This window comes from Dermacentor silvarum, chromosome 9, assembly GCF_013339745.2.
Source record: "Dermacentor silvarum isolate Dsil-2018 chromosome 9, BIME_Dsil_1.4, whole genome shotgun sequence".
Taxonomy (NCBI): Eukaryota; Metazoa; Arthropoda; class Arachnida; order Ixodida; family Ixodidae; genus Dermacentor; species Dermacentor silvarum.
The window spans coordinates 138,526,203-138,543,899 of NC_051162.1; the positions used below are offsets into that span (position 1 = coordinate 138,526,203).

The following is a 17,697-nucleotide window of genomic DNA, read 5'->3' on the forward strand; positions in this document are numbered from 1 at the left end:
TCGCCAGCGTAGCAGAAACGATGGAACGACGGATTGAGGCAGAAAACTCAATTCAAGCGCATCATTTTTGTCGCAGCGTTGTGCACAGCAATGAATCCCCGCACACAGCAACATGTTAGAACTTACAGTCCCCCCCCCCCCCCCCCCCCCCCCCGGATCCGCCACTGGATTTGCTTCACAACCAGAATTGGTGTGATTCCACTTTTCAATACCCTCCTCTCTTCAAGGCATACCGAGGTTAATATATTGCTTTACATTGCCTAGCCCTCTCAGGCTGCACTCGTTTCTTCCTTCCTGGAATTGCTTATGCTTAAATGTGCAAGTCACGCATGAACCTGGGATTGACGCACAAAGAAATAGAATATAGTGTTTCCATCAGATAAAGCTAGACTGGACGCGGTAGGGATGGTTGAGCCTTTTCTTTTTTCGATTCTCCTCAGGGGCATGGTGGCAACACTGACCGGGCTATTGCTTAGCGCAGTTTCTCGCAATTGACAGAATCAAAGCACATTACGCATTCGCTTTTCGTACCGAGCGCCTTTCTGTTGCTGCACTCATAAAAGGCAAGCATCCGAGTGCTCTTCTCGTGGGCTTGCAGAGACAGCCGACAGTCTCTGCAAGCCCTTCCCTCACCGCCGAATCTTTAGTTGGTACCCCTTTGCTGAACTCATCGCTCGTAGAAGATATCTTATTAGGCAACAATTTGTTGCGAGAGGAAAACCGCTTTAGAGAATAGTCCTTTTTTCCTAGCCTATCTTCCTGAATAGGTTTTTCTTGGAAGTTTGGGTGCGTGTAATATTCCTCCGCGAGCAGGGCTGCCCTCTCTAGGTCTACCGCTGAGAGCCTGTCCTGCAGCCAAAGTTTAAGTTATTCTGGGAGAACTCGGTAAAACTTCTCCAGTGCTATGCATTCAATCACCTTGTCGTGGTTGCCATAACTTCTGCACTTTTGAGCCACTCTTTTAAGTTAGATTTTAACTCGTACGTGAACTCAGTGTTCGACTCGCTGCCCCTTTTTGCCTGTCTGAACCGCAGCCGAAATGCCTCGGCAGAGAGGCGGTATTTGCGAAGAAGCGCGGCTTTCACCTTCCCATAGTTCTCGTAGTCCTCTTTAGACAAGCGTGCGAGAACTTCCGCCGGCTCCCCTGGGACCACCGACAGACGTCTTAGTGACCAAAGGCTTTCGTCCAGGCCACGGTGTAAGATATATGTATACTTATTAGGTGGGGACACTTCCCGGCTTGCTTGCTAGACGCGATCGACCAGATAAAGTAGCAACGGCGCGCGTCTATCGGGCCGGTGACGGCAGCGGATACCTATCGGCGGAACGACGCAACTTCAGTGAGAACGCAGGCGAGAGTTTGCGCGGACAAGGAACGCGCGCATGCCCTCTCCCCCAAGTTCTCCTCTCTCCCCGGTGACCTACTTTGGCGCGTCACTCAATCATTTCGGATTTCCCGCGAAGCGCCGGTTGCTATACCAACGAGAGAAAAAACCAATAAAAAGTTTTCTGTGTTGAAGTTGCGTCGTACTGCGGATAGGTATCCGCTGCCGTCACCGGGCCGATCGGCGCGCGCCTTTGCTGCTTTATCTGGTCGATCGCGTCTGGCGAGTGTCCTCACCTAAACAGTATATATCTTACACCGCGGTTAAGGCCTATCTTTTCACACGTACATTCGAAATTCACGAGAAAAAGTGCGATATCACCACCTATCCTGTAGGGTAGCATCAGGTCCCGTATTCTCAGTTTAGGCCTATCGACTCCACCGGAAAAGGGACTTGAACGCGCCAAGCTCATTTGGCTTTGCTCTATTTCCAGTTGCCTCATTTTAAGAGCATGATCTCGCTCTTCACGCCTTTTCTGCTCTTCTGCCTCCTCGCGTCCTTTTCTGCTCCTCTGCTTCTTCGCGCCTTTTTTTTTCTCTTCTGCCTCCTCGTGCACTTTTTTTTTCGCTCCTCTTCTCAAGAATTTCTCCCAAAACCACTTCGACGTCCTCCTAAGTTACCTATTGTGCCCTCATAACGTCAGGAATGGCTTTCTTGCCGCGGCAACCAAAATGCCCATCTCCTGACAAACATCAACAAGATCCTGCATCCTGAGCTTCTTTCTCTATTGTGATCTGACGGCTCGTCCTCCGATTTTGCCTCTAAATAAGCTTTGCTTCCGAAGCCGGAAATCAGTGCACTGGGACGAAGCGAACTAAGACAAGATCGCTACAACCCCTTTCAGAATACTTGAGCAAATGTCCTTAGCATTTACGTGTGCGACAGAGGTCTGGCGATGTCAAATGCAAACGTCGGGCACTCACCCCTCCAAAGTAACTGACGCCGGTCGATCTCGTGGCTGCCGTTGAGCGGTGTAGCGGGCGTTATCCGGCTTTGAATCTCACAGCTTGCCCTCCACTGTTGTGACTTTGGGGGTTGGGGACGAGAGACGGACTCTTGGAGCAGACCTAGAGGAGACGAAAAGCTTTGTACAATATTTACAGATAGTGGATAATAGCGTACATGCAGCTGTAACAGCGCATCAGACCGACTGGGCGGCTGGTGGCGACTCTCTCTCCTAACAATTGGCCGGTTAGATCTCCTTGGCGACTCCTCGTCGGCAGGAACCAGGCGGGGCGGTTGCTGACGTCACCCACGTCGCATTCTTCTTTCGTCGCGGAGTGGCTTGGTGCTGCATGACGTAAACCGCGTTGCATTCCTGTTTCGTCGCGGAGAAGGCCTGGTGCTGCTTGAAGTCACCCGCGTCGCATGCCTGATTCGTCGCGGGAGAAGTGGGAGATCCCGTCGCCTCGGTGATAGGCACGTAGTGTGGCACAACACTGGATAAAACAAACTGGCAGCTCTTTCGGCAACACTTTTCTAGTCGAGTTGATTGTGAAACTCACAAAGAGAAACTCACATCAGTGATACAGACACAATGAATATGTGTATTGAATATTGAATACACATCACTTAATGGAGAATATGAACATTTGAGAGCTGTAAGAAGAGCAGAAAGAGCTTATCGCCGTAGTGGAAACATAGAAGCGTATAGAAATTCGCAGCAAGTCCACTCAGTCATGCAGTGACTACAAAAATTAAGGAGGGGGGGGGGGGGGGGGGGGGATGGCGTGAATTTTGCGATACGTTGTGTCTCCGTGCTCCTGGAGTGTCGGGAAGCCGAAACAGAAAGAAATATTTTCCACAAGTGTACCGATATCATGTCCCTCTTCATCCCATTATGTTTCTTGGTGAAGAACCGCTTTTTTAACACCAAAGTAGTCCTCGGTTTCTTGAATGAAGTTGTTTTACATGTTATTAGCCCAATACATTCGTAGCGCATCCTCTTTCTAGAGGGTGCCGCTGTGATAGTAGTTTTTTATAGCACATGCCTCCAGGCCCTTGTGGTTCAAGGGCTCTCTTTAGGCAGTAGAGCTTCCTGCCAATTACTGCATCTTAAATATTTTAAATATCGTGTCATTCTTACTCAATGCATTCTTCATTTCATAGTACACCTCATAAGTCATTGCCATGATTTTAGTACATGTATATTTTACGCACTTTACAGCGATTAGTTTTAGGCCCCTTTACAGCCACGCCTCATCTACTTCTCAGAACTCATCGCTCCACTGCACACTCACAAACACTGGCATGGCGCTCTTTCGCCATAACTGGCCCTTGTGCCATAAAACACCACACATCATCATTGCGATACGCTGTGTCCCCTGACGCCAGATCCACGAGTACGGATGACTACTTGTGCATTAAGCGGCTCTGTTGTTCAAATACAACCATTTCGTGCTCACGCAATAGCCAAGGATACTTCATAATTGGTGATTGCTGAGTAATTCTGCAAGAATATAACTAGAACAAGCGTTTCTCTTAGTTGTGCGGAGTTTCAGTATTCAGTTGAAGTGGCAAAACAAAAAGTTTTTGCGTGTTTCAGTCGCAGCATGTGCAATTAAACTGCTAATTCTCTATGATTGAGCTAAAATATGCACTTTCGTTTCATACGACAAAGACTGCTGCAGGTCCAGGTTCCATTACGTACAGTATGTTGCAAAACATGGGACCTAATGGTCGATTGGCACTGATTGGCACTTTTGGAGTTGCTCAATGGCTTGTGGAAAAATCAGTGTGTCCCTAACTCTTGGAAAGTGGCACGTGTGATACCTATATCTAAGCCTGGTAAATCTCCTCTCTCTCTCTCTCTCCCTCGAGCCTTTTCATCCTGTGAGTCTGACGAGCTGTTTATGCAAGGTCATGGAAAAAGTTATTGACACTAGGCTGTAATGGTGACGTGAGCAATCAGAAGCACTTCCCGATCCCATGACAGGATTTCGAAGGCAGTGATGCACCTTGAATTCAATTTTGGATATCATTTCCTTTGTTGAACAGGAGCGAGCTAGGGGAAATGTCACAGGAGCGGTTTATTAGACATTAAGCGAGCCTTCGACACAGTCAGCCATGCTCATATATTGTGTTGTCTGCTAGAACTGGGAATCTCTGGGAGGGCGCTACTGTGGATAGCCAGCTTCTTGAATGGCAGATCAATATTTCTTCAAACAAGGGAGGAAAAAAGTTCCTCTCATAATCTTATTCAAGGAGTCCCACAAGGCAGTGTCTTAAGTCCGTTTATCTTTAAATGCGTGATGGCGGATTTAACGCGTATACTTTCACCAACACTACACTACTCTATATATGTGGATGATGTTTGTATTTGGGCCTCTGGTTCATCTGCCAGCCTTGTTCAATCAACTTTGCAGGAAGGCCTAAACAGTGTACACAAATTTTTAAAGAGGAAGGAAACCGTCTGTGCTACCCTTCACCAGATAAAATGTAAAAGACTATCAGCTGTGCCTTGAGGGACAACGTTTAGACATAGTAAAACAACAAAACTTTCTAGGGATTATACTAGACAGACAACTTTCTCGGAATTCTCACATTAGAGTCTTCGAAGAACAAATAAACGCAATAATAAATTTTCTTCGCCGCGTTGCAGGCACGACATGGGGAGCGTTGATTTCATCACTACTAAATGTACATAATGCACTTACAGAGCCAAAAATAGCATGTTCTTCACCTTTTATGCATTGAATTTCCAGTTCATCTGAAGAGCTATTACAACGATTAATAGCTAGGAGCCTTAGAGTATGCTTAGGCGTTCTTCGAGCAGCCACACATTTCTTAGTAATTGCAGACGCACGTCATCCTCCATTTCCAATCATGAGGACGGTTGAAACCTGTCGACACTACTTTCGCATTTCAGTGCAGCACAAAAGGCACTAACTACCAATTCATTTATTGATAGAGATAGGGCGAGCATCAGTACGGTGACTAATGTGCACAAAAATCTACTACCGTATAACGAATTTCGGATCTCAGATATCTCCTACCGTCCACGGCGGCTCGTGGCCCCAAGAAATTGAACTTTCAATTGAAGGAATTATTCGCAAAAAAGACATGTTTATAATAGCAGCACACCTAGCATTGTACCAGATATACTTTCGGTACCCTGGCTATATTCAAGCGCATACAGATGGTTCTTATCAAACAAATCCTTCTACAGCTGCCTTCGTCTTTCCAGAATGAAACGGAATACAGACATTTAAACTGTATCCCACGACATCATCAACTACAGCAGAGTTTTTGCAATATTGTCCTTGTTACGACACACAAATTCAATGCAAAAAGGGTGATTGTGATTTGTAGTTAACCTTTAGTTTTAATGCGTGTAGGTTAATTCATTTTTTTTCATATCTATATGTGAAAATTAAGGCGGAGCCGGCACCAATTAAAGGCGACATCTCCTAAGTAGCCTAAACCGCACCACATGCATCCCGCACCACATTCACTGCACACTAATCCAGAGAGTCGGCGAGCCAGTGCACTACACACAGCAATCACCCCTGAATAATGTGTCATCCACACCGATGCGTCCCCTTGTCCGCTGGCCCAGGATTTTCAGATAGGAATTGCTGACAAGACCGTCTTTCCCTCGTGGAGTTAACAATTCAACAAAACATCAAAACACGCTTCGCAACTCGCGGCCTTTGTGAAAGCCGCCAGTTTGCCCAACTTACACCCCCATGCAATGCGCATTCGCACAGACAGACAGGCTGCATGTCACGCCCTCATATCCAGCGATTTTCTCATACACTAAATGCTACACTGAACCATCATCTGGCGGCTCGGCGGCTCATCGCACACACATCTCCCGCGTCATTATCCCGGGCACTACTCTCTTGTACTCCTGCTCTCTGACACAAAGGGCGTGCGCCACAGAGCAGGCACCATCTGTCAACGGTCATAGCCCTTTGAAAAGCACGTGCTGCCCAACTATACTACTGTCGGACAAGTGGTGGCTAACAACTCTGTTGTTTTATTGGCGTAATTCCGCAGAGAATAAACACAACCTAATATCCTCAGTGCAACAAATCTATGTCTTCAAGCGCACCATTCTTTTATTACAGCATAGCCTTCTTGAAGCGTTCGGCTACTTTCTTGAAATGTCAGTCATCATCGATGGTTTCTTCCGCAAGATACAATGTGTAATGTGTATCAATCACCAACTTTTTTGTATGGACGAAACCTTTCTCTATATTGTCTTGCCAACTCTTCTTTAGCCGTCCTTGCTTTTCCTGTCACCTGATAGACTTCGATTCAAAGCTTGACGCCGAATGAACCAGATACTGACCTACAAAAAAACAAGCAAGCATATAAGAGAGCAAAGCAACGGCATACGGCAGCTAAAACATTTCGGAAGCCGTAGGAACTCTCTCGATATTTATTTCAGCTGCTTTTTTCCACTTTCCCTCTTTCTCCGATATTGCAAATAAGAGGGATCCCTCCGGGGAGAGCCTTCACCACTTTCCTCTGGCCGGCCGGAACAATGGCCGCACTTCACGTCTTCCTGGCTACCATATCCATCTTCGCACTGCGGCAGGGCACCTCAGGACATTCCTACCCGGAACTTCAGCCACGAGTGCAAAGATACCAAAACCCAGGCCATGTACGTCTTTACGTTACAATCTTCTTTTAATGCGTTTAGCATTATTGGAGTAATTCACGTACTTCTCAGGGGCCGTCTATCTGGCGATGTCTCTGACCATTTTATCGCCAACTTAGGTCATTGGGTAGTCCATGGTATAGTGATTAGACCATCGTGCTGCTGTGATGACGGAACCCGGTTCGAAACCAAGCGTCGATCCAGCTTTGGTCGCAGGTGTACGACATTGCATATGTGCCACTCATCAGTTAACCCGTCTCACGCCAACCTGCGTTATTGGGAATGGGTAGTCAATGGTCTATTGGGTAGCGCATCGGGCTGCTGTGCTGATGGAACCGGATTCGAAACCAACCATCTGGACAAATTGGTTCACTGGGTATATAGCACTGCGTATGCGTCGCTGTTCAGTGAACTTCTTTGATGCCAACTTGAAGCACTGGTTATGTGCCACTTGGTTTCTGCGGCTCTCCACTGAAACTCTTTGAGGACAACTCGGATCACTAGGTATGTGCCAGTCTTCAGCAGTGCGCCTCCTTGACGTCAACTTGAGTCACTGCGTTTGCGCCAATGGGTATCCGTCGCTCTTCAATGAGCCCATATGACGTCAACTTGGTTAACTTTATACATGCCACTGGGTATACGCCTCTCCTCAATGGCCCTCTTTGATGCAAATTCGAGTCACTGGGTGCACGCCAATGGGTGTCTGCTGCTCTTCAATGAACCTCCTTGACGCCACCATGGGTAATTATGTGCCTTTGTATGTGCCACTCTTCAATGGCAAAAAAAAATATTTTAAAATTTATCCGCTGCTGGGCCGTACACAGATCGCCTCATTCAAACGTGTCTCAATAATATATTCATGCAAGTGCCATGAGCGGACACCGCGAAGGTGCCGCTGAAAGACGCTGCGTGTCCAGGAGGAAGCGCTAGAGAGCAGCCCGGCTGCATGCACGCCCCATACATAACGCGTCGCTGCGGTGGCAATAAGAGGTGTTAGGGGCATTGCTTCAGTGCTAATTGCATTAACGTCACCATTCATCGCGAGATGGGTTGTGCACACTTCAGTCGAATAGTGTTGAAATGCGGTCACGCACTCGCTGTCAGCAAGCCTAATTCGCTCATCTGTATACCCATCATTAGGGGTATAGCCTAACATGCATTGTCGCGTATAGTATATTCGTATAACCATGGTCAGGATTTGGCAGGCATTGCCAAATCCTGACTGGGAGTTTACCACTGTCATTGAAAAGGAAAGTGTACAATCATTGCATTCTACCGGGGCTAACATATGGGGCGGAAACTTGGAGGTTAACAAAGAAGCTAGAGAATGAGTGAAGGACCGCACAAAGAGCGATGGACCGAAACATGCTAGGCCTAACATTAAAAGACAGGAAGAGAGCGATGCGGATCAGGGAGCAAGCGGGGATAACCGATATTCTAGTTGACATTAAGGGCAAAAAATGGAGCTGGGCAGGCCATGTAATGCGTAGGATGGATAGCCGTAGGACCATTAGAGTTACACAATGGGTGCCAAGAGAAGGGAAGCGCATTCGTGGAGGGCAGAAAACTAGGTGGGGTGATGAAGTTAGGAAATTTGCAGGTGCAAGTTGGATGATGATGTGTGGTGTTTTATGGCGCAAGGGCCAGGTATGGCCAAAGAGCGCCATGACAAGTGGTAATGTAATCGATGAGCTGCTATGACGCACGCAATGAGTTTCTAATGGTAGATGTGACATGGCTGTAAAGGGGCCTAAAAACTGTCGCTGTAAATGGCGTAAAACATATAGGTAGTAAAATAATGATAGTGACTGAAGTGGCGTATGCAATGAGTATGAAATGTGCAACAAGGTTGTGGTAACATGTATTTAAATATGAAAAGGTGATGCTTGACAACGAGTAGCACAACAGCCTCACCAGGTACCTTGAGTACAAGGGACCGGAGGCATGTGCTACAAACAAGGGTTGACATCGCAACAGCGGCCTCTCGCAGGAGGCCGTGCTACGAATTTCTTGGGCAGAATACGTTGAGCGTATGGATGTCACTTAAGAATGCTAAAACAGATTTCATGTCGAAAAGCGGTTCTCTGCCTAGAAACAGTGTCAGGTGAAGCGGTATACACTGCCTATATGCTAAAGGGAAGTGTTTTTCCCTCTCGGCTTGTGCTTCGCGACATTCCAGGAAGACATGCTGAACACTGAGGGTGTTCCCACATCTACTACAGATTGGAGGTTCACCGCCAGTCAACAAAAAGCTATGTGTACCATAAGTGTGCCCTATTCTGAGACGACAGAATAGGACATCACTTTGTCTCGAGTTGGTCAGTGATGGCCAGTGCCCTAAATGTGGCTTAATCACGTGGAGCTTATTAAGGATTTCAGCGTCCCACTTATGTTGCCAGTACGTTCTCAGTTTTTTCCGCAAATATGGCTTTAGGTCTATAACTGGAACAGCTATGGACAGGTTGCAAGATTTTGTATCTAAGGAAGTTGCCATTCGGTCTGCTAGCACGTTACCTTCAATACCTCTGTGTCCAGGCACCCAGCATACCGTTACATGTTGGCCAGAGGCATAAATAGTACATAGGAGTGAGAAAAGTTCTGTAATTACTGGATTTTTGTGTTTGCAACATGACATCAATGTTTTAACGACGCTTAACGAGTCTGTATATATGACCGCCTTATGTAGTTTTAACTGCTTGATCTGTTTCGCAGCGCACCATAGTGCATACGCCTCTGCTGTAAAGATGCTTGTATGATGGTGAAGAACATCTGACTCCGAATAGGATGGGCCGACGGCTGCATAAGACACGCCGGCATGCGATTTAGACGCATCTGTGTAGTATTCTGGGCACGAGTACTTAAATTGTAACTCTCGAAAATGCATACGAATGTGGGCCTCTGGAGCGTGCTTGGTTACCTCAACAAATGACGTGTCGCAGTCAATGATCTGCCACAACCACGGCGGTAACGGCTTAGCAGGAGCCATTAGGCGATTTTCAAGAAGCGGAACGCCCATATCTTCGCTCATCCTCCTCACACGGAGTGAGAGTGGCTCTCTTGCTGCAGGCTTGTTATGAAAAAGTGTTGCAGAGGTCATATCGCTGATGGTAGGATAACAAGGATGGTCTTTATCAGTGTGTACTTTCAGAAAGTAATTAAAAGTAGAATAAGATCGTTGTAGATCAAGGGACCATTCGTTCGATTCAACATAGAGGCTTTGAATAGGGCTTGTCCTGAAGGCACCGGTGGCGAGGCGGATACCAAGATGATGCACAGGGTCCAGCATCTTCAGAGCACTGGGGGTAGCAGAGTTATACACTACTGCGCCGTAGTCTAACCGCGATCGTACAAGGCTCCTGTAGAGGTTCATGAGGCATTTTCTGTCGCTACCCCATGTTGTGTGTGACAGTATTTTCAGGATGTTCATTGTTTTCAGGCACTTAGCTTTGAGGTACTTGATATGAGGAATGAAGGTTAGTTTTGTGTCAAGTATAATGCCTAAAAATTTGTGTTCAGTGTTGATTGATATGCGTTGTCCATGCAGCATGATATCTGATGATGATGTGTGGTGTTTTATGGCGCAAGGGCCAGTTATGGCCAAAGAGCGCCATGCCAGTGTTTGTGAATGTGCCGTCGAGCAATGAATTCTGAGAAGTGGATGAAACGTGGCTGTAAAGAGGCCTAAAATTATCGCTGTAAAGTGCGTAAAATATATATGTACTAAAATCATGGCAATGACTAATGATGTGTACTATGAAATGAGGAATGCATTGAGAAAGAAGAATAATATATTTAAAATATTTAAGATACAGTAATTGGCAAGAAGCACTACTACCTAAACAGAGCCCTTGAACCACAAGGGCCTGGAGGTATGTGCTATAAAAAAAATTATCTCAGCAACATCCTCTGGAGAGAGGATGTGCTACGAACTTATTGGGCTAATAACATGTAGCACAACATCATTCAAAAAATCGAGGACTGCTTTGGCATTAAAAAGCGGTTCTTCACCAATAAACAGCATGGGATGCAGAGGGATATTGTAGCGGTATGCTACAGGAAAATGTTTCCTTCTCTCGGCTTCGGCTTCCCGACACTCCACGAGGACATGGAGGACGGTCAGCCTCTCACCACATCTACCACAGGTTGGTGGTTCATCACCAATAAGCAAAAAATTGTGGGTGCCATATGTATGTCCTATTCTTAGACGACAGAACAGGACATCAGTTCGTCGTGTTTTAGTTATGGGGGGCCAGTAACCTAACTGTGGCTTAATCAAATGAAGCTTATTACTTGTTTGTGTGTCCCACAAGCATTGCCAGTGGCTTCGCAGTTTCTTTCGCAAGAAAGGTTTCAAATCTGCTGCAGAAACAGCAGCTGTAGAGTTAATAGCGGGTGATGTCACTGATGTGGCCATTTGGTCAGCAAGAACATTGCCCTCGATGCCTCTATGCCCAGGCACCCAGCATATAATGACATGCTGGTTAGTTGCGTAAGCTCTACAGAGAACAGAATAGAGCTCAATGAGTACAGGATTTCTTAGTTTGCAGATTGACATCAAGGCTTTCACGACACTTTGAGAGTCTGTATATATGATAGTCTTTTGAAGTTTTGATTTCTTTATATGCTTTACAGCTGATAAAAGTGCATAGGACTCAGCCGTAAAGATACTTGTTTCCGGGTGTAGTACACCGGATTCCGAGAAGGATGGGCCGACGGCTGCATAAGAAACACCGGCATGTGACTTAGAAGCGTCTGTGTAATACTCTGTGCACGAGTACTTGGACTGAAGTTCTAGGAAATGCATTTTAATGTGTGCCTCTGGTGCGTGTTTCGTGACTTCTATAAATGATGTGTCACAATCTATGTGCTGCCACTGCCACGGAGGTAACAGTTTCACTGGGGCCATAGGACGATGATCAAGCAGCGGAACACCCATTTCCTCACTAAGATTCCTCACACGCAAAGAGAATGGCTTTCTCGCTGCAGGTCGATTGTGGAATAGTGTGGCAGCGGTCACATCGTTTATTGTTGAATAAGACGGATGTTCAGTATTTGCTTGCACTTTCAGAAAATATGTAAAACTGCTGTATGACCGCTGCAGATGAAGTGACCACTGATTCGACTCTACATAGAGGCTCTGGATTGGACTTGTCCTGAAAGCACCAGTCGCGAGACGGATACCTAAGTGGTGAACAGGGTCTAGTATTTTTAATGCACTTGGCGTTGCAGAATTATAAATTATAGACCCGTAATCAAGGCGTGAGAGGACAAGACTTTTATACAGGTTAAGCAAACACTTTCGATCACTACCCCAAGTCGTACGCGACAGAAGCTTTAAAAGGTTCATTGTCTTCAGGCATTTTGCCCTAAGATACTTAATATGAGGAATAAATGTAAGCTTGCAATCTAAAATAATGCCTAGAAACTTATGCTCGCTGCTGACAGAGAGTGCATCTCCTTTGATTTGTATACTGGGGACAGGCGTTATGCCTCTTTTGTTTGTAAAGAGTACGCAAGTGCTCTTCTGGGCGTTTACTTTAAAACCGTTCTCATCTGCCCATTTGGACAATTTGTTTATTACAAGCTGCACTTGTCGTTCGCAGATGGCAATATTGCATGACTTGAAGGCAATTTGCACATCGTCGACATAAACGGAATAGAACATTGTCCGTGGAATGACTGTGTGCAGGGAATTCATTTTTACAATAAATAGTGTGCAACTAAGCACGCCTCCCTGTGGCACACCGGTCTGTTGGGTAAATGACTTAGACAAAGCGTTACCTACTCTTACGCGGAATGTGCGATTAGATAGGTAACATTCGATTGTATTTAACATGTTGCCACGGACACCCATCGCCAAAAGATCTCGAAGAATGCCGTAGCGCCATGTTGTATCGTAAGCTTTCTCTAGGTCAAGAAACACTGAAAGACAGAACTGTTTATGTATAAATGCATCCCTGATATAAGACTCAATGCGAACAAGGTGGTCTGTTGTGGACATACCTTCCCTGAAACCACATTGGAAGGGGTCTAGTAGTTTGTTATTTTCAAGGAAACATATTAGGCGCCTGTTGATCATTTTTTCAAACAGTTTGCACAGACAACTTGTCAGCGCTATTGGTCTATAGCTGCTGGCTAGGGACGGGTCTTTGCCTTGTTTAAGCACGGGGATGACTATAGCCTCCTTCCACGAGGACGGGATATACCCAGCCGCCCACATGGCATTGAAAAGAGACAGGAGTGTTTTCAGCGCTTCAGGATGCAGGTGCTTAATCATTTCATACATGACGCGATCGCCACCTGGCGCCGAGTTGTTGCAGCAAGTAAGAGAAGCTTTGAGTTCAACTAGGCTGAATTTGCAGTTGTAATCTTCATTCCGTGAACATTTTCGATCAAGGGGCGTTCGCTCTGCGTGTTCTTTGAACCTGAGAAATGTTTGTGTGTAATGGGACGCACTGGATACATGTTCAAAGTATTCGCCCAGACAGTCTGCCTGTTCTTCCAGGCTCTCACCTTGGCTACTGACTAAGGGTAATGGTTGTACCTCCCTGCCTTTTAATTTACTAACTCGATTCCACACTTTTGTTTCATCTGTGTAAGAATTTATACTGGAGATGTACTTCTCCCAACTCTCTCTTTTAGCACGTCGGCGCGTTCTTCTACCCTGGGATTTTATTTGTTTGAAACTAATCAAGTTTTCGGCAGTTGGAGAGTCGCGAAGTCGTCCCCAAGCCCTGTTTTGATTTTTCCGCGCTTGTTTACACTCTTCATTCCACCACGGGATGCGACGTTTATTCGTAAGTCCGTTAGTTTGACGGATGCATTTCGTGGCAGCGTCAATTATAAAGCCTGTAATATATGCCACAGCGTCTTCTATATTAAAGGAGGCAATATCATCCGTGCTTAAATACGTAAGTTCTCGGAAACGTTCCCAGTTAGCTGTGTCAACCTTCCATCGGGGAATGTGTGGTGAGCTTATATCTTGTTTTGTTAAGTTTAATATAATAGGGAAGTGGTCGCTCCCAAAAGGGTTGTTGAGAACGGACCACTCTAGGTACGGCATTAGTGTGCTTGATACTATAGTTAAATCTATGGAGGAGTATGTATTATGCGCCACACTGTAGTATGTTGGCTCTTTCTTATTAAGTATACATGCTCCTGAGGAAAAGAGAAAGTTTTCGATTAGGCGACCTCTCGCATCGCAACGAGAGTCTCCCCACAGTGTGTTGTGTGCGTTCAAATCTCCGACAACTATGTATGGAGCCGGAAGTTCATCTATGTAGTTTTGAAATTCGGTTTTATTAAGGTGATAACTGGGAGGGATGTATATAGAGCTGATAGTGACTAGCTTGTCAAACAGCACCCCTTGGACAGCAACTGCCTCTAGGGGCGTACGAAGTTTTATTTCCCGGCAGGCAACACCTCTGTCTACTATGATAGCTACACCACCGGATGACACGACAGTGTCCTCGCGGTCTTTGCGAAAAATAGCATATTGTCTAAGGAAATTTGTTTGTGTAGGTTTGAGGTGTGTTTCTTGAACACACAGCACCCTGGGACTAAACTTGTGGAGGAGTTCTTTAACGTCGTCAAGATTTTGAAGGAGACCTCTGACGTTCCAATGAATTATTTGAGAGCCCATAATAAAAAGAGTTTTGTGCTGTGTGTTTAAGAAAAGAAAGTTAGCTTACAGAACCCTTTAGAGGCCCTGTAATGCGGGGTTTCTCTTTTTTGGAGCGGTCGAGAGATTCTCGCCGCTCCTTAGGCGCTGGCTGCGCCGTCTGGCTAGAAGATGTGTCCATCGGCTCTTGCGGCGCGCTGGACACCCGCTCTTGAGAGCGGTTTGTTCGCGTTGAAGGCCTCGTCTCAAGAGACGAGACCCTTGAGGCCACCAGCCCGGAGGTCGATGGCCCCTTCTTCTGAGATGGCGGAGCAGCACTAGCTGCAGCCGCCGAGGGGGCGGATGGCGTCACGGCTGGCTCACTACGCGTGTGCCAGACAGCCGCCGAAAGCCGTTGTGGCGCAGCCCCCTGACGCACCACTTCGGCAAAGCTGGTTTTTGGCAGGTAGGATACCTGCCGACGTGCCTCTTTGAACGAAATGTTTTGTTTTACTTTAATTGTGACAATTTCCTTTTCCTTTTTCCAGAATGGGCAGGACCGCGAGTATGCGGCGTGTTCCCCATCACAGTTTACACAGTGGAGAGAGTTTTCACAAGATTCAGAAGTGTGTTCGTGTGCGCTGCATTTCGCACAAGTTTGCCGACCTCGGCAGTTCTGTGAGCTGTGCCCAAAGCGCTGGCACTTAAAACATCTCAGAGGATTTGGCACGTATGGCCTTACACGAAGTTTGATGTACCCGGCCTCGATGGACTCGGGCAGAACACTTGAATTGAAAGTGAGTATCAGGTGCTTAGTCTGGATTTCTTTTCCGTCACGCCTCATTTTAATTCGCCTAACGTTGATAACATTCTGTTCACTGAAGCCCTCCAAGAGTTCAGCTTCAGTCAATTCCAACAAATCGTCGTCTGAGACAACACCTCGGGTGGTGTTCATGGTGCGGTGTGGGGTTACAGTTACTTGGATGTCCCCAAAGGACACTAGATTAGGCAGCTTGTCATATTGTTTCTGATCATGGAGCTCCAAGAGGAGATCACCACTGGCCATCCTCGATGCCTTGTAACCTGGCCCAAGAGTCTCAGTTAGGGATTTAGAGACTAGAAATGGAGAGATTGTTCGTACTTGTCTTCCTGCTTTTTCGGAGTGAATTACATGGAATCTAGGGAAGTTTTGTCTTTGTTGTCCAAAGAACTGGAACACGTCTTCGGTGCGCCCTCGTTTCAGACGGCGATCAGGGAGTGATGGGAAGGAACTAGCCATAAGGATATATGGATTTTTCGGCAGCAACGCCAGCCACCCACCACGGAGCCCAACAAGGGGACGCTGCAGGGCCTGTAAACACAGGTCCTGCAGACGCCAGCCGTACGTCACCACTATAACCAAATATGAAATAACCTAGGTTGGCTACTCACACAGGGTTAACCCTCGCTGCCAAGAAGATCGGAAGTAATATAGAAGAGAGTAGAAGACAGGAAAGATGAAAAGGCGAGAGAAAGACGAAGATTGGAGAGAGAGACAGGAAAAGGCAACTACCGATTTCCCCCGGGTGGGTCAGTCCGGGGGTGCCGTCTACGTGAAGCCGAGGCCAAAGGGGTGTGTTGCCTCCGCCGAGGGGCCTTAAAGGTCCAAACACTCAGCGTTGGCTCAACCCCCAGGATCCCCTTTTCCCCGGACACGGCTAAGCCGCGCACGGTTAGACGCGGGAGGGTCCAACCCTCGTGTGCTCGGGTACGTGGTGGCGCAGCTCACCAAACGCCTGCTGACGCAGGCGCCCCTGCGGGGAGGTGCAAGTTGGAATCAGCTAGCGCAAGACAGGGGTAATTGGAGATCGCAGGGAGATGCCTTTGTCCTGCAGTGGACATAAATATAGGCTGACGATGATGATGATAACAATGGTAGAGGCTGGTTTACATGTGCAGTGGTAAACTAGCGGCTATGCCGTCCTGCTAGCGCACAAGAATATCGGCTGTGCTGACCATATCCTGATAGGGGCTAAAATAAAAATATTTGTTACGTAGATTTAGGTGCACAATTAGGAACACGTTGGATCTGATAATTATTCCGAAGTTCAATATATCGTCTCTAAATCTTCCTGTGTTGCTTGGAGACATTCAATCCCGCTAATAAATCAAGTGGCCTGGTTGACACAATTCCTCGTATAGTTGAAGTGCTTTATGGCCACACAAAGAAAGATAGGGAGCGAATGCATAAATCTAAACTGAGTGAGCACCATAGACTTCGTTTCGGCAATTTTCTACAGCACGCCTTCCATTCCAAAAACGTAAGCAGGTTGCCAAGTTGTGGCACACAGGGGTACATCCCACAAGAATTTAACGCTAAATTACGTTCGCAGTTCTCTTTTCTATGTAAGGTTAAGAACGATGAAGCTGATAAAATTAGCAGCGAAAACAGTTCTTATACACCTTATCCCGCAAGGCTTGGTTCCTCAAGATTTCTAAGAACTGAGGGGGGAAATGCAAGGCATCGCTCGTTTAACCCCACAACGCCCAACGCTTCATTTTTGATGGGCTGAATTTGATGCCTAAAAGTTCAAATTCATGTGCTAATGACCTAAACTAGAGTCCGTACTAAGGTTTTTGATGTGCTGGAGGAAGTTTACAGTCGTGATAGTACAGCAAATAAATTACAAATTAAGTAATGCCGTACTAATTAATGTTTACTCAATAACATTTCATTGTTTTCCTTGTACCAATAAACATATCTTCATGGCCAGAAATAAATGTGAACACGTTGTTTTAATTGTCGTTGATGTGGAATGGTGTTTGGGCTTTGTGGGATTAAGTAAGTTTGAGATGTTTTAGAAGCTCTAAAGCTATATAGTATTTCCGACTCTTTCATCTAGAAAAAAAATGTTTACTGTTATTTTTCTTTTCCTCTCTTCGTGATCTGTGATAAATTCTGTTTGGTGTTTTTACCAGTGCTTGTGTAAACCCTTTGATACCCCTCCTGCATGGGCGCTAGCTTGGGCCTGCAGTATTTTGTAAATAAATAAAATAAAACAAATAATAAAACATTATTTTGCGCACAACTGACACGAACGGAAAGAATGCGAGAGGACAGAGCG

The 17,697-nt window shown here is 46.3% G+C and overlaps 1 protein-coding gene across 3 annotated transcripts in view; it reads left to right on the top strand.

Moving 5' to 3' along the window:
- The window catches only part of LOC119464446 (uncharacterized), a 64,718-nt gene that overhangs the window by 40,203 nt on the left and 6,818 nt on the right, over positions 1 to 17,697 (top strand). The window contains exon 1 of one of the 3 annotated variants that reach the window (XM_037725419.2): positions 6,805 to 6,996. The exons of the other annotated variants lie outside the window; for them this stretch is intronic. Coding sequence (XP_037581347.1) covers positions 6,877 to 6,996 — 120 coding nt within the window. The 5' untranslated portion in view covers positions 6,805 to 6,876. Of the gene's footprint in view, positions 1 to 6,804; positions 6,997 to 17,697 lie in introns of those variants that run through there. 3 annotated transcript variants of the gene reach the window in all.